The sequence below is a fragment of the Miniopterus natalensis genome, chromosome 13 (genome assembly GCF_054644295.1).
Source record: "Miniopterus natalensis isolate mMinNat1 chromosome 13, mMinNat1.hap1, whole genome shotgun sequence".
Classification (NCBI taxonomy): Eukaryota; Metazoa; Chordata; class Mammalia; order Chiroptera; family Miniopteridae; genus Miniopterus; species Miniopterus natalensis.
This window is the reverse complement of record NC_142093.1, coordinates 39,034,375-39,052,014: the sequence shown is the minus strand read 5'-3', so window position 1 is coordinate 39,052,014 and position 17,640 is coordinate 39,034,375. Positions and strand designations below refer to the sequence as shown.

Here is a 17,640-nt window from a genome sequence, read left to right as displayed (position 1 = left end):
CCCACCCCAGCTTTGAGGAGCTGGCATGTATTCTGGTCAATAAAACTGACATACCTTGAAGTAAGGCCTCGTCTTTCATGGCCTTATAAAGAAAACGCACCCTGACCCAAGACCATAGTCTCAGAAGAGGGAGTTCATTCTAAAATACTGTCAGCCTTAAGCTTTGTTTTCCGTAAGAACAATAGTCTGTAAGTGTCCAGAGAACCTCAAACACCACCTTTGAGGTCAAGACAAGAAGTTCAAACAAATAATCAGAGATAGTCAAAAGTAGTGCAAACTAGCCTTAAACAGCTGTGCTTCAGATGAGCCCTGGATGGTATTTTATATCTTCCTTTAATAAAACCCTGCTGTACCCAACTGCATCAGGAAATAAATGGGGAAAGAATTTCCCAAGAGAGTAAAGCCGTAGAGATGCAAGCTCAGGACTCGCACGCCCGTCTTATCCCCCAGGCAGATTCCACACTGTGGTCTGCTGCCTGCAGAAGCCTTCAAACAAAGGAAAACAGTGGCAGGAAGCCACCCAGGGGACGAGATTTAAGGGTTCCGGTGTTGGCAGCCACTGGCAACTAGTTTGAAGTTTTGATAGTTTGAAGTTTCTCACCTGTTCATAACGTCCCTCCGTGACTGAACTCCCTGACTTAACTTTCCCACAGCAAAGTGTGAAAACAAAGTGCTGGCGGCCAAGGAAAACATTCCATGTGGCCCCGGCCACCGTACATTCCCGCAGGATCTGAACAGTCAGACACCCAGAGAAGTGACCGCCGTGTGTGACCAGGATCACACCTCCCAAGAGAGCCGGATTGAGAGGTTTTCTTGTTGGTGCTTGAGCCACTTTATGTAGATCAACTCACCTCAACTACCAGCAGGTGGTGTGGCCTCGGGGTTAAGTTATGACATCACTACCATCCCCATGTCTGGAGAAAGTGTATGTCCTCACTTTCTCTGTTTGCTCCTCTGGAAGCAGATACTGAGGGTCACACACCAGGTGGGATAGCACAGCAGTGAAACGCACAGATCTGAAGGTCAGACAGACCTGAGTCACTTCGACAAGTGACTTAACCCCATTAAGCTCCATTTTCTTTGTGTGTAAAATGGGGACACTAGTACTTCATAGGATTGGGGGGGGGGCAGTGACCATAATGCGTGTAGAGCTGTTGCTGTTCAAGACAAGAGACACTAAACAGGTGACGCTATTGACATTAATTTGTTTAATTAAAATTTTGTTTCTGTCTCACTAGCCACATTTCAAGCACTCAGTACCTCTAGAGGCTACTGTGTCAGCAGCATAGACAGACTGTTTCCATCATCACAGAAAGTGCTAGAGAACATTCCAGCTCAGTTCCCAGCAGAGCATAAGAGCAGTTGGCATCAGGACCAACTCCACTGTGATCAGGTCATTGTTACCATCACCGTAGCTGAAGGACTTGAAAGATTCTGCTGAAAGGAGCAGTGAAGGTCAGGTAGACAGTAGAACCCAGGGCTGTCCCATGAGGCCTGTGGATCAGAGCTGCAAAGGAAACCTTTACTCCCCAAGCCCCAGAAACAGAGAGGCTATAGGACTTGGCAAATCCAGTTCTCAAGAGGCCAAGAATGAGTGAGCCCAATACCTATATCCCTGGGCTCAGGGGCCTCACTCCCACCCCAGCCCTGTGAATTCTCTCCATATTAAAGGCAAGGTAGTGTAAACATATTTCTGAAACCAAGGTCCTTGGCCCCCATATTAAAGACTTTATCTTGGGACCTATGCCAAAGGACTTGGCTACAAATCAGAGCATTAACCTCCTGCCAGAGAGTACATCATTGTTTATGAAGACAACGTCTCTCAAGAGCCTTAAAAATGTTCCCATCCTTTATTTACATTTTTAGCACTTAGCCCTTCCTTTGTGCCAGGCACTTTGCAAGATATTAACTCATGTAGTGCTCATAACAGCTCTGTGAAGTATGTATTATGACGATCACATTTTAAAGTTGCAGAACTGATGGTACAAAGTGATGAATTTGCTGAAGGTCACACAGGCGTTAGCTGGGAAATGGGATTTGAACCCATGATAATTTGGCTCCAAAGTCTGTACTGTGTTGTGCCAACATGTGGGACCCTATCCTGAGGAAATACCAAATGCAAGCAGATGTGTACACAAACACCTGGCTTTATGTATGATCTTAAAATTTGATAAGCCTAAATAGTAAGGGTTTGGTGAAGCAAACCGTGTACATAAATACTGTACAATCATTTTAAACGGCTTTTGCAGAGTTTCAAATGACATAGTAAAATGGTGAAGAGAGGTTAAATGAGAAACTGATCCAGAAGTACTTTTAAAAACTATCTTAACTATGTTAAAAACTACATAGAAATAGTCTGGAAGGAAACGTTAACTGGGCTGCCACTTGAGGTGGGTGTGCAACAATATGGGCTTTCTTATTTCTTTTCCTTTCCACTTTATTATAATTCATGTGCTTTACAGTTTGCTTAGAAACATTCCATTTCTAGTTGAGGGAATTTTTTCTTAAGAAAAAAAATTCAAGAGCACAGCTCTACACACGTTATCATATTTCTTTAAATTTTGAGAAGAGCTCCTGCTGTGAACCACATGCAAAGGGACTCAAGGTGGAAACTGAGCAACTCGACAGGACTGGCAGACCCCAAAGCCCTCAACAGAGGAGAACGGAAGACATAGATCATTTCATTCTTCTTGTTAAAACAGACCTACAGCCACAAAGTTTGCTCCTAGGAAAAGCACCAAAGTAACCTCCAGACTTAATCAGGAACAAAAATGCAAAAGCGCCCCCCCACCCCACCCCACCCCACCCCACCCCACCCCACCCCACCCCCCACCGGAGCATGTTGCCTTTTATCTCCAGCCACACTGGCTCCTTTCACAGCGCAGACAACCTCCTTAACCTCCTGGACTACACTCTTTCTTTCTAAAGCACTTCTTCCCTTTTGGTTCGCATTTTGGGAAAATAGCCTGAATGTGATTCCAGAGGCTCATTTTCAGCATTATGAAGACAAAATAGCATTCCAGAACCTTGTGTTTGGCAAAACCCACTCTAGACAGATGAAACTGAAAGGTCAAATGATATTTTTTAAAAGTTCGGTCCTATGCATTTCTCATTCCCCTCTATGATCGATAAAATAACTCCTATTTTGTTCAGGTTCCTGTCATAAACGGGTGCAACATCTTCCGTTTCTCCTGCACTTGATATGAGGGGGCCCCTTTTATAGCCACCACCCTGGGGAAATTCCCCGGCGGGGGAAGAATGAGTTGGGGCATTTTAAGAAGTGGCATATTTTGAATTGTTGGTCCTTGATTCTGTGTACTTAAATGATAGTTCTACCTCAGTGGTCCTTAGGCCTCCCTGCACATTAGAATCACCTGGACGCACAGAGCAATGGGATGGTCATCTTCTGGGGTGTGACCTTGGCCCTGGCATTTTCCAGAGCTTCCCAGGTGATTCTAATGTGCAGCCCAGTGGGAACCAGTGCCCACCTGAAGTAAAGGAGAGGACAGCCCCTGAGTCAAGTGTCATTCATTTGTGATCAGGTAAAGTGACTCTTCCCTTCCTTGTGTAACTTGTACCTAAAATAATCAGCATAATTAAGTCTAATGTTAGTAGAAGCTTGCAATATTAAAAAAAAAAACAAAAAAAAAAAGTCAGCAAACCTTTTCTTTCTCCCCCATATCATAAGAAGCAACTGGGAAGCATCCCCATTCTTAGAAATGACTGCGGAGGAGAAAAGACCCCTCCTCCACCCTAAGGCCAGAAAGTCAAAATTGTGGTTCTTAACTTTGGCCGCTCAATAGAATCATCTGGAGGTCACCGGTTCAATCCCTGGTCAGGGCACATGCCTGGGTTTGTGTTCAGAATTCTGTGGTCCAGATCCTTTTTCAAGAAGAGTCTTCTTGCCAGGGAGACCCCTCTTCCAGCTTGTTTCTCTTCCATCCGGGACCTGCTGTCTTCTCAGGTCTGTAGAGAACCCTATATGGCATTTTCCATCCTAGTTGGCCCTTCCCAGCTTCCTTACTTACCAAACAATGAAAACCCTTTGCACCCTGTTGAACGTCAGATCTTTTGTCCTAACATGACTGGAGGCTAAACCAAAAGCTAGATTTGATCAAGAGCTTCATCCATGGCATTCTCATCCCACCCCCCGTTTAGCTGTCAGGGGGAGCAGCCTGGTAAATAAGCGAGAACCCAGGCTGGGGGGTCAGCAAACCTGGGTATAAATTTCTCTCTTCCCTAGCAGGGTGGACACAGCCAAATGACTTGACTTTTCTGTGCAAGGATTAAATGAGATAGAGTGTGCTAGATGTAAAATAACCCTTAACAGAAAAGCAAGTGCCTGAATCCAAACTAAAAAAAATACCTTTCTGTAAGGTACATCACAGGTGGGCTTTGGGATAAAGAGTGCCAGTGAAAGACTTCCATTAAGCCATGTTACAGACAGAAGCTTGTATGCACTGGTAGCCTTAAGCAGCAATTTTTGCAGCATCTACTGTTTGCCATAAATCTTAACTCCATAGAGTACCTGTTCCTTTAAAATGATTAAATTTTTGTTAACATTGAGCAAAACCTATGCTCCAAGAAAACACTGTTCAGCAAGCAAGTCCTCACTTAATGTCACTGATAAGCTCTGAGACTTTACCAGAAATGACATATAAAGAAACCAATTTTACCATAGGCTAATTGGTATAAATAAGAGTTAAGTTCATTAACATCATAATGAAATGTTATAATGAAACAGCATTATAACAAAACGAGGGTATTCATTATCCAAGGACCTGGCTCCAAGTACCCTCTGGTGGCTGGGGTGTGGCAGGCCGGCGCCCAGGTGTAGGGGGATCACACATGGACCCCCTCTAGGTCTAGCACTGGCACAACAGCAGGCACACCAAGACCCTTCACCTCCTTTCATTTTCCCTTTTTCCTCATATGTCTTTTAATCTAAAAGTGAAGGTGGCAGGCTAGCTACTTCATCAAAAGGTGGACTCTTAAAAAATGTTTAGCTATCATTGCCATATGATAGCAATGATAGCTATCATATCGGGGGAGGGGAGGAACAAAACAAAACTCAAAACTAGTGTGTGAGGTTTGGTGCAAGGCTGCTCCTCAGGGAAGTCCCTCTGGGAAGGAAGTTTCCCCACTGGAGAAGGCAGCGGTGATCAAACATTTTCATAATTTGAAAGTCACCCCCGACAAAGGGACCAAGCTGTAAGCTAAGTATCTTCTATTGAGAAGAATTAACATGCTTGGAGGGGGGAAATGCCTGCATTAGAAAATGGCCATCGTTTCCTTATGGCTAAGGAATCAGCATGTGAGAACCACTTGTGGCTGCCCCGGTTCTAAACCTTTAGAATTGGGAGGGGGGAGTAGCATAGGCCAGAGCGAGATGGAAGCAACTGCATTAGCCTTTCGCACATAGGGTTCCATGGTTACTAAATGCATGATTCCAAAGAGCCTCTGAATAGTAGCAATACCAGTAATAATAGCAGCTTGTGTTGATGTTGCCTTTTAAAGGCTGCACACAGCTCACAAGCATGACTTCTTTGGTGCCCTTACTAATCCTCTGGTGGAGGGAGGCCAGATGGTGGTAGAAATGAGGACCAGGGTTTGCAGGAGATCAGCAGCTTCTCCAGGCCTACAGTTACCATTTAGTAGTGCTGGCCCCAGGTTCTTACGTGCCCCATGTGCTGGGCCACCAGGTAAGTGCTTGCAGAACTGATTAAACTTAAAGATAAGCAAACCACAGAGCATGTCTCCCACTGGTTTAGTATGTTTCCTTCAGATCATCAGAAATTCTGAATACACACATTTGGTTTAAAAATAACCTGAATTTTTATGAACTGCCAAAATGAACTGCGTGTCATAAACACATTTGCTGCTTCCTTCATTTCCCCCAAGAGCTGGCATGGTGACAGTAATAATGAAGTGCTTCAGCAGCGCCTTTCATCCTCACATGACAAAGCTGGTTCCCTACCCCTCGATCTCCAAGCAAGAGGTGCCTGGGCAGGGAAGTGGGAGTGGCAGGAGCCTTGCAGGAGCGACCATTTTAATAATACCTGGAGGGGTCTCCTGAGGCTTCTCCTAGGGCTTTGGGTCCCTCCAGCCCAGCCTTCCCTGAGGAGTTAGGGGAACAGGACCTTCTGCCGGGAGAGAGTGCTGATATCCCTTTCTTTCCCAGCTGCCACTCTGGGTATGTCGGAGAGCGCTGTGAGCACGCGGACCTCCTGGCTGTGGTGGCCGCCAGCCAGAAGAAGCAGGCCATCACCGCCTTAGTGGTAGTTTCCGTCGTGGCCCTGGCGGGCCTCATCATCACGTGTGTGCTGATACAGTGAGTATTTGCTGCCCCTAAGGTCGGGTCCCCCACCTGCCTGCCCTCCCAGGGACATCTGCAGCATGCACAGATAACAGGGCCACCTCAGCAGTTTATTGCTGTGGTGTCTGAGCGAAGCCAGCAGGCCCCTTGGGCAGACACTGCATGAGCTGGGCGCTCCTGCGAGGCTCCTGCCTCAACCATGTCCTCTGTCTGCAGCTGCTGCCAGGTCCGAAAATACTGTGAGTGGTGCCGGGCCCTCCTCTGCCGGCACGAGAAGCCCAGTGCCCTCCTGAGAGGAAGGACCACCTGCTGCCACTCAGAAACAGGTAAGGGGCTGCAGCGAGGAGGGGCCTTTTCCCTTGGGAGACACCACTGGGTGGAGAAAACAGCTACCTCCTCCAGGTCAGGGCAGAAGTTCTTGGAGGTTGAAGTGGGAAGAGGGAGAAAAGGAACAATACTTACCTACCAAGTCAGGTTTAGTTTAGTCCAAGGTGTGTTTTACTCAAAAGGGAGCTCTTACCCTTACTGGTGACCATGTGGCTTTTAACCCATTATGTAACCTCTCTGAGCCTGTTTTCTTATTAGAAAGGTGATGTGTAAGATTAAGTACTGACATCAAGCAACTAGTATCGTGTATCACCAACTGTAGATACGTAACAGATGTTCGTTTTCTTTCCCTTGAAAAATCACTTCCCTTTTCCCACCTGTGAAGTGAGGGATTGGCCTACAGAAGACCTCTAAGGACTCTTTAAACTCTTAGATCCTGTGACCATCGTTAAGTTTTCCATTGTTTCATGAATGTTTTTGAACACCTAGCCTTGGGCCAAACATACATCTCAGGAGCCCGCATCTGAGCATCACTAGTTTGGTGCTAAGAGCCAAATTGCTCCTTTAGCCAGACAACCTCTGAGAAGTCTCACATCAGTTGTTTTTCTGGACTGCTATTTAGACCAGTAGAGCCCATCATAAAAGTTCCTTTTCAGGAAGTAGTGGGTCAGGAGGCAATTGCCCCAGGCTCATCCACCTCAAGGTGTCCTTATCTAGTAAACAGTTGACATTCCAGAAGCTCAGGGTTGCAGGGAGAGTGTAGGAAGAAAAGCAACTGGTGTTCATTAACCCTCATGGTATCTGACCTGGAGGGAATGGAAGGCCCAGGAGCACCTAGTATTTGTTCATTTCAGGAACCACAGCAGTTGTGCATGGGCAGTTCTTTTGATCTGGGAGGATACTAATTCATTAATCCTCAAAATAGCCTTAAGGAGGAGGATTTGTGGGTGATGCAGGTAAACTGAGTCTTCCAAAGGCCTGCTTGTGTCCCACCGTGAGCCTGTGGGAGAGCTATGATGAGGAATAAGGCCCCTGAGGCCTCCTTCCTTCCACTACCTCTGGGGCCATCCGCTGAGCTAATGGAGGTCAATTTTATTGTCTTTTAGCACCAAAAGAAAAATTATACCTTGTAAGAAAATTCATAGGTTTTGTACCATTTGTCTGCACCTCAGCAGAGTAAGTTTCTTCTTAATACTACTTCTCTACTCATATTTGAGAGGACTTCAGCCTTGAGCCTGGGGATGGATCTGGCCTCCCAGAGAGGGCCATTGAGGCTGAAGCCCCTGTCGCCTGTCCCCGAGATGATGCATACCTCCCCACCTCCAGCTGGGGTCTGGCCCACAGCTTAACCTGTGTTTCCTTCCTCACAGTGGTCTGAAGCGCCCAGAGGAGGAGTTCAGCCAAGTGAACTGGGGCAGCCCTAATGAAGAAAGGACTTCTTCAGGACAGCCCAGCAAGGGATGCCTGGGATGTGCCAACAGACTTTCCTACTCTGCCGGCAATCACCTGTGCAGCCTTTTGTCTTTTGTGGGCCTTCCTTCAAAACTATCAGGAACTCTGTCTGCTTGGGGTTATTTGGTGTGACCTAAAAAAGAAATCAGTGGATCACAATTTGACTGGTCAAAAAAGAACTGCAAGGGGTGGACTTCCTGTTTACCTGTATAAGGTGTGTGCATCAGTCTGCATCTGAGTTCCAGGTGCAGTTGCCTTCTACCGTTCATAGATGCCAGGCTGTGTTTCTTTTTAATGGGCCCACAGCAGCATGTATCCTGCCCAACACCGGAGATTCCTAGAGTTGTTACAGTTTTTTCTCAACCCCTTATTGGGGAAGAAGGTGGAGAAAGGATAACTGCTTATTGCTATGTGAGGATGCCAAGTTTAAGAAGAGCTGTGTCTGTCCTCTACCCACGAGACCCTCAACCAGCCCAATGTCTTCCACAGACACGTGATGTTGACCTTCCCAAGTCACCACCACCCTTAGAGATAATTTCTTATTTATTAGCTGGATGATGGTTTTATTTTTAATCTCTTAATTCAATGTATAAGGCATAAACTCTTTTAGACTTCTGCATTAATGATGGATGTATTGCTGGCTGCAAAGCTATACTGATTAAAAATGTCTGGCCTCTTTGGGACAGCTAAGGCTTAGGAAAGCCACCCAGGAGGTACAGAGATGGAAGCAGAGGTTGAGTAGCTGATGGGGGCAAAGATTGGGGTTCAGCTAGCTGTTGTGCCATTTAAGACACAAAGCAGGTAATGCCCCTGGATACATTCTTATGGAAAATTAGCCAATCCAGCAGCATAGATTTGTCACCTCTGTCAGGAGAGAGAGGAAGAAAGTGCGTGTGTGTGTGTGTGTCAGTCTCCACTGGTTAAACACAATACTTGCTACACTGCTCCATGATTAAACATATTAACTTCCTAGTGAGGCCTCTAAGAGCCATGGGCATTTGGGGCCACATCCATGGAAGGAGAACTGGTCATTTTGCATTTTGTAACTGGGTTGATTCATTTTTAAAAGGAGAAATTTAACTGTTCTATGTATTTTCAAGCATGAGGAGAGATATTCCAGGGATTTTTTTTTTATTTTTTTTTCATTTGGGATGCTGATTTTATTAACAAAAACTCTAACAAGCCATCTCCACCATGAGGGTCTTTCTTTCCCCTCAGAGAAGGAAGGAATAGCGCTTCTGGGTACTAGGGTACATTCTGCCCCTCTGGCCTCCCTCCAGCTAAACAGTAAGGAGCTCATCCCTAGGAGCTTTCATTAAAAGTTGGGGACTGAACAACAATGAAATAATATACAAACTCCTTATGTGAGGGAAGTCTTTTTTCACTAATATTTGGAAAAATGGAAGATTTCTACCTGTTAACCCTTCAGTGCACGGAGCTCCTCACATCGTGAAAGAGACCTTTAATATATATCAAATTGGCTTGAAATTTCTATCAGTTTTGTCCTCTCCTAATTCTTCCCTAGTTGTCTATTTCAGTGAATTTCCTCTCCCTTTCTTACAGTTGAGACCAGTATGTGACCTGTGTCTTACCTACGGCACTTTTATTGAATCATGATACACCCAAAGCACTGAGAGCAGAAGCGGGATCTGTTCACCAGCTGGCCCCCTAGCCATGTGATTGACATAGCTCCTAGGTTTTAATTCTAAAAGAAAATAGATCTAAGTTTACATTCCATGGGCCAGTCCTACAGCAACAGATAATGTGGGCTGAGGCCGATGTGTGTAGCATCTCGCTCAGAGACCAACCCAGCTGACACCAGCTTATAGATTCCAGTGTGTGTTCACCTTTCCCATCAGCCTCTGACAGTCAGATTCCGGTTTAGAAGACTAATGGAAGTGGAGTAGTGTCACTTAACCTGAGGCCACATTTTTCCTCTAGGACAATCTTTCCTCAGTCTTTTAGAGACTTTGAAGTCTGATTGCCTTTAACAAGTATGGACTAATGTGGAAATGTTTGTAGGCTTTTCTTCACCTAGTGAATGGAAGGATCAGTGTCCAGTCTTTAGTCTTCCAAGAGCCTTTGCAGAGCTATGAGAAGACATGGGTGAAAACAGAGGGAATCTTCTTGGTTCCCTGTGGGGACTTTGGATTTAGTGTCTGTGAATGCTCTGGTCCTCAGGTCCAACAAGTCATAGCTGCCAGCGTCCCTTCCTTGTGCGTGTACAACTGTTTAGTGAACAGGCTCAAATATGTGCTTCCTTAGATGTGCCTCTTGGGTCAGTCCTCAGTAAACCATGTCTGAAAAGAGTTGGAAGCAGAGTCCGGGGTCAAGGCAGGCCTGGTTGTACCTTTGTCCATGCCCTGGGATATGACACAGCCTTGCTTCTTTGGTGATTTCTAGAAATCAGATGGCCAACAAGCTTGGGATTCCTGAGCCATTTTATGGCATTGATACTTCTTTGGTTAGCTGTAAAATACCCCCATGTCCCCATTTCAGGTTAAAAACATATCTTCTAACCCATCTCTAAAGATTCCTTGTGTTTCCCTGCTTTTTAGAAAGCCAGGTGTTCATGATGATTAGGGAATCATTCCCAAGATCTGACCCGATAGGTAGCTATACACCTGGGAGTGGGGAACACAGATGTTTCCAGTGTCTATCAGGAGAAATGAAAAGACTCCATTTTTAAAAAGGTAGGAGGTGCTTCCACATCTTTTATGGAGCCTGCTCTACAAGCCATGACTTTAAGCATACTGGCAGGAGACATTGTCTTCTAGAAGGAAGACATACAGCAGCCAATCCTGATCTGGAAAACACATCCGGACACATGGGAAAAGCAAGCTATGAGTTTGCCATTGTGATCCAGCGGAGGAGGTGGGCAGAATGTCCGGGTCTATTTTGCTGAGAAAGGAGGAGGTGGGATTGACGCTCCCCCACCCTCTTTGGTGAGGGAGGGGAAAGTGCGGTTCTAGAGCTTCTTGGGAGACTATTCTTTGCAGGTAGAAAAAGGTGTCTGGCATCTCCAACTAGGTCTTCCAGGGCCAGATTGTCTCAGTGCACATGGGCCACTGGTTGCTTTTCCAGGCAATTTTGGCAGAAATGAGTCAACCAGGCTCCAACTGCTTAGGGGACCCTGACCCCTTAGGGGGACCTGGCTTTAATTTCTTCCAGTCTTCTCAGTACAGGCAGGGGCAGGGTAGACATCACAGAAACACATGAACACCTATGTTTGCTCTTAATGTTCTAACCTAAGACCTGTTCTCTGTAGCCACCAATTTTGCCAGGCTTTCTGAAAGCTCCAGTGGTAAGCACACACACAGTACTGAAAAGCAACCCCTCTTTCTAATGTAACTGACTGAAGTGTTCAACTTTTCATTATCTTTATTATAACAAACCTGATGCTTTTTTTTTTAGAACTTGTTACTCTGACTTCTGTATATGTTGCACTGAAAAAGTTAATATTTAATGTTTTAATTTATTTTGTGTGGTAAGTTAATTTTTATTTCTGTAATGCATTAATGTGATTAGCAGTTCTTTTCCTTAATATCTGAATTATTTAAAGAGTAGTGAGCAATATAAAATGCAGTTGCATTTTCATTAATGTGCATTGTTGTTCAGTTGTACTGTACCTTGTTTGGAAAAATGAAGGAATGGACTCTCGTGTTTTCCTAAATCAAGACTGAAACTTTTCTTTCGTGAGATTGGGATATTGCTGAAGCAAATTAAGATTTTTCTCTGCAAATGTGAGTAATGAGAAAAAATTAGATGCTCTTTTTCAAAATGTGGGGATCCTAAAGTGAACCCGAGTTGATCCCTGTCTGCTTGAAGAAACCAAATTATTTCAAGTTCTCAATATATCATCTATGTGTCCTACAATATGCTAACTGATATAAGGGAAAATATAAAATACACAATCCCTGCTCCCAAAAGAATTGAGATCTGGCTAGGAAGACAGATCGACATGCAGAAAATAAGTCTGGCCTAGTTCTAGACAAGATGCAAATAGTTGTAAGGTAGAGATTATGCATTAATAACTGTGGTTCTCAGTGTTGTCCCCAGACCAGCAGTATCAGCATCACCTGAGAACTTCTTAGGAATGCAAATTCTCAGGCCCCACCCCAGACCTATTAAACTCTAGAGGTGCCCAATGCCCCCTCCACCTTTCCGGTTATTCTGATTCATGCTTAAGTTTGAGAACCACTGTGCTTTAGGACTCGGTGAAGAGCAAATCAGTGTGGGGCTGTAGTTTTTAGGAAAAGCTTTATAGAGGCTTTGCAGAAGTGATGAAAGTTAGCACAATTTACCCCTTAATGTTCCAAGTTAATAGCTATCAGAAAATATGGTCTTGAATAAAGACCTGCATTAATTTGGATCCTCTCTGCTCAGCCTAGTTGAAGAAAAAAGCAAGCCTGTCCATTTCCTGCCACACCGCACTCACCCACCTCCAGCTCCCCACTGCCCAGTTTCTAACTAAGGAATTGCTCCAATACTGTAATGCAGCTCTTATAAGCCTCACTCACTTGAATGCCCATGGTTAAGCCTCTGCACTTCTAACCCATGTGTAGACCTCACATGTACAGCATATGAGGAGTTCATGCAGAAGCAGGAGGGTGAAATAGGTGCTAAATGGCATGAGATCTTGGTCCCCAAGGAAGGTTCAGCACTTTGTAGTCAGGGACAGGTGTGAGGAGACTTGTCCAGTCCCCAGAGGGCTTGGTATCAGCCTAACTTGCAGGAAGATGGACACCCAAGCACCTTTTTTTCCGAGTCCCCTGGCCTGGTGTCTGTCCCTCAATAGAGCCTTTACCCACCTCTTAGGGGAAAGAGGGCAAGACCTGCTACCGATACTTGGTATTCCCCCTCCTGACCCTACTCAGTCTTCAGGGACATCTAGGGTCTTATTTAACCCATGGAATTTTCTACTTATCCTATTTTTCTTCCTCCCTGATTTCCAAGCCCTCTTCCTACCAAAACTGCCTGCCTGCATGCCAGAACTAGTGTCCAGTGGCTGTCCCTGGTCCTGGTCAGGGGCACTGGACTGTCTGGAGTGTTAGGTACTTTTTCCTGGAATGGGTCCCTATGAACTTGGAGTCAAGCCGGACCTTCCCTCGTTTATACAGGTGACCCGCAATTGCCAACTCAAATCCATGTTCTGCACTGTTTGGGCCTACTCTTTTGGGATGCTGTTGGCCCAAACTTCCGAACCGTTTTGTCTGATTTCTGGTTGGCCTGACTCCCACCTGGCCCAGTTTTGGGGTGTTCAAGTGTGATGTCGCCTTGTCTGCTCCCTGGCTCAGAGCTCCTTGCCCTGCAGCTGCCTGGAATTCTCGCACCAGCGCTCGCCGAGCCTCCTGAAACTTCCTCTTCTATTGGGGTGGGCAAAAGTAGGTTTACAATTGTTCATATGGAAAATACAATAAAAATACAAGAATAAACTCTGTGTCGCGTACTCACAGCTGTAAGCCTGTATTTGCCCACCCCTGTATTTGCTTGCTTTCTGCAGGACTTGCTGCTCACGGCAGGCCCTGGGGTTTCTGCTGTGACCTTTTTTACCTGTAGAAATAGGGAGGGACATGCGTATTGACCCTACAAGCTGGGTCTGGCAGTGCCTATTCCACTAGGCTGGTGTCTCTCCCCCCAGGTCAGCCGAGCTCCAGAATCTGTGACAGTGGACCATGAGCATTTTTTTAAATTTATTTTTCAATTATAGTTAATATACAATATTTGTTTCAGGTGTTCAACATAGTGATTAGACATTTATATACCTCACAAAATGATCACCATGGTAATTCTAGTACCCATCTGGCACCCCACATATAGTATTATTGCCTATATTCCTTATGTTGTACTTTACATCCCCTTGACTATTTTTACAACCTTGGGCATTATTTTACATATCTCCTAGTGATTTTAATCCAGTCCCTACTGCCCTCTGGAATACACCAGGCCCCAGGGAACAGATGGCACAGGAGGGATTTGATGCCTGGGGCTGAGAGCACATCATACCCACCTAGGGCATCCCACCCTGGCCCATGCTTGGATATCCTTAATATCCAGCAGATGTTAGCCCCTGGGGACACTTGGAGGCTTGTGCCTCCTTTCAAGTGGGATAATCTAAGGCAGAGAAGTGAGAAGTCACCTGTGGGAACAGGGGCCATGAGGAAAACCACATGGCTGACACTTGAGGTCATACACAAGTGGACAGTGGCTTTTCAAGAAGCAAATTTTGCAATTTGGAATTAAAACAGCAATATTTATGCTGAATGGGAAATAGGAGAGGGAAAAAAGGCCTCTTTCAGGACATTTGCTCCAATGGAAGCTTCAGGCCCTGATGTGCAGCTGCACAGCTAACGAAGGATGAGAGGAGCCCCTGCTGCCTTGAAGTCCTCCATAGCAAGTTCAAGGTCTATGGGAAGCCCCTCTCAGGAAGTTGGGAAGATGAAATTGAGAGCTGGGCAAGGGAACAGCTCCACTAACCTGGGGCAATGGACGCCCATGTTGTATGCAGGTGATGTTTTGTGAATTGTACATTTGAAACCTGTATGGTTTTGCAAACCAATGTCACCCCAATAAATTCAATTTTTAAAAAAGAACAGGTTTACAGCTCACTCTCTGTGAAGTCTACCTGGAGCCCCCATGCAGAACCTTTCCAACACACCCAAAGCACATCCCATGTCTATGGATTGGAAGACTTGTTAAGATAGCAATACTCCCCAAGTTGATCCACAGACTTAAAGCAATCCCTATCTGAACATCAGCTGACTTTTTTGTAGAAGCGAATGAGCCAATTCTAAAATTCAGATGGAGTTTTGGGGTATCCAGAACAGGCAAAACAAAGGAGAACAAAAGTAGGACGACTCATGGTTCCCGATTTCAAAACTTACTACAAAGCAATGGTAATTAAGGCAGTATGGCACTGGCACAAGGGGGGCTAGAATTGATCTAAATAGATTAGTGGAATAGAATTGAATGTCCGAAAATAAAGCCATACATCTATGGCTAACTGTTCTTTGACAAGGGTGCCAGGACAATACAATGGGGAAAGATAGTACTGGGACAACTGGATATCCACCTGCAAACAAGTGAAATTGGACTCCTATCTCAAAATAGATCATAAACCTAAATAAGAACTAAAGCTATAAAATTCTTAGAGAAAACATAGTCCATCTTGTGACTTTAGGTTAGGAAATGGTTCTTAGACACCAAAAAGCACAGCAACAGAACAAATAGAAAATTGGATTCCATCATAATTAAAATCCTTTGTGTATAAAAGAACATCAAGAAAATGAAAAGACAATCCACAGGATGGGAGAGAATATTTTAAAATCATATCCAATAACAGTCATATCTGAAATATATAAAGAACTCATAACTCAATAAAAAGACAACAATTAAAAATGAGCAAAGGATTTGGATAAACATCTTTCTAAAGACATAAATGGCCAATGTGCGTGTGAAAAGATGCTCAACCATCATTAAACAGAAATGCAAATAAACCACAGTGAGATACCACTTCACACCCACTAGGATAGTTAGAATAAAAAAGTCATAACAAGAAGTGTTGGTGAGGAAGTGGAGGAATCGAAACCCTCATACATTGCCGGTATGATGTAAGATGATGTAACCAGTTTGGAAATAGTTTAACAGTTCCTCAAATTATCAGAGTTATTATATGACTCAGAAATTTTGCTCCTGGGCATAAACAGAAGAGAAATAAAATATGTATGTTCACACAAAAACTTGTTCATGAACATTCATAGCAGCATTATTCATAATAGCTAAAAAGTAGGGAGTGGGGAAACAAATGTCCACCAACAGATAGTGGATTTTTTTGAATGCAGTATATCCATACTATAAAATGTTATTTGGGGGGAAAAAAGGAATGAAATACTGGGATGTGCTATGACATAAATAAATCTTGAAAACATACTAAGTGAAAGAAGCCAGTCACAATAGACCACATATTGCATGATTCTATTTTCATGAAATGTCTAATATATAAAATAGGCAACTCCATAGGTCAGTTATTGTCTGGAGCTGGGAGAGAGCAGAAGAGAGTGTCTGCTAATGGGTAGAGCATTTCTTTTGGGGGCATTGAAAGTGTTCTAAAATTAAGTAGTGCTGATGATTGTACAAATTTGGGTATACTAAAAACTGCTGAATTGTATACTTAAATAGGATGAATTTTACGGTATATCTAATGCATCTCAATAAATCTATTACTAAAACAAAAAATACCCCATTACATAGAAAAGGAAAAGCAATCAGATGAAAAGAGTCATTGAACCAAAGACATGGACTGAGATTTTTATTGGTTTTGCCTCGACACAAATACATATTTGCTGAAAATACTGTTGTTTGGCATGATAGAAATAGGGTTCAAAACATTCAGGACAAGTTAATTGGAAACAAATTGATATTTTTCTTATAACCGATGAGAGCATAGATCAAAATATATGGCTAGCTATGCCTACTTCTGGAATTCAGTAGGTGTTTTTGGTTTTGGTTTTTCGGTTTTTAACATAAGAATTTTTGGACATGTGCTCATGTTAGACAACATTGGGGAATGAATTATTTTGCGTTGAGAACATTCTTGAAAAGTTTAATATAGACAGGTCATAATTAGTCAGGATAACTGCTGTGATGCTGATGTTGACGTTAACATGGGACTATCTTATGAAACTTACTTCCAAGGTGGCATTACTCAGCAAGGAAGCAGAATTTAAATTCATTGTGTCATTCCCCAGGAATGTCTCTGTTGCTAAAACAGAAGAGAACACAGGATGGATGTAGTAATTAACTCTGTATAGTAGATTCCCACTCTGGCCTGACCCAGACAGTTCAATACATGGTAGATTGGCTGCTAAATATGGCAGCTGCTGCACTACACAGAGGTTATGTGGCTAACTAGTGTCCTGATGTAAACAGTTTTAACTGTGGGGGGAAGTTACATTGTTTGTGTCATCTGAGCAAAGTCTCCACCTCAGCTCACCGATTAAAATGGGATCAATTCTTGGTATTTTTCTTCGTCAAAACAATACCTTCAAAACGACTTGGAAGAACATTCACAAGTAGCTCCTCACTCAGTGCTCTTATCCCAGACGGTGGCTGTACACCCAGCAGTGTGACTATCCAACTGACGCTGGTCTCTCCCACAGCATTGTAAGATCCACGAGTGCATGACTTGCTGATCTTTGCCCACCATTAAAACCCCAGAGCCTAGAGCAGACCCTAGCACAATGGTATGGTGGTCACCAGGGGACCGGAGTGCGGGAAAAGGAAGGTGAAGTGGGCCAGTCAGTTACATGGTGAAAGAGGAGATTAGACTTTGAGTGCACAATGGAATATACTGATGACATATTATAAAACTGTGCACCTGAAACTTATGTTATTAAACAGTTACCCCAATAAATTCAATTAAAAAGATAAGATATACAGCATGGTAGACACTGTTAGTTATCTATCCAATATCCACAGCTTTTTTTCTTCCTTGCCAATAGAATCCTAATTTTTGTTTCTGGAAGCAAGGTGATAAATTGTAATTG

The 17,640-nt window shown here is 44.0% G+C and overlaps 1 protein-coding gene across 1 annotated transcript in view; it reads left to right on the top strand.

Annotated features, from left to right (window-relative positions):
* Window positions 1-14,947, top strand: part of TGFA (transforming growth factor alpha) — a 90,710-nt gene extending 75,763 nt beyond the window's left edge. Inside the window, exons 4-6 of the mRNA XM_087823750.1 lie at window positions 6,182-6,331; window positions 6,533-6,740; window positions 14,918-14,947. Of these exons, the coding sequence (XP_087679876.1) occupies window positions 6,182-6,331; window positions 6,533-6,740; window positions 14,918-14,947 (388 nt within the window). The remainder of the gene's footprint in view (window positions 1-6,181; window positions 6,332-6,532; window positions 6,741-14,917) is intronic.
* The last annotated feature ends 2,693 nt before the right edge of the window (window positions 14,948-17,640 follow it).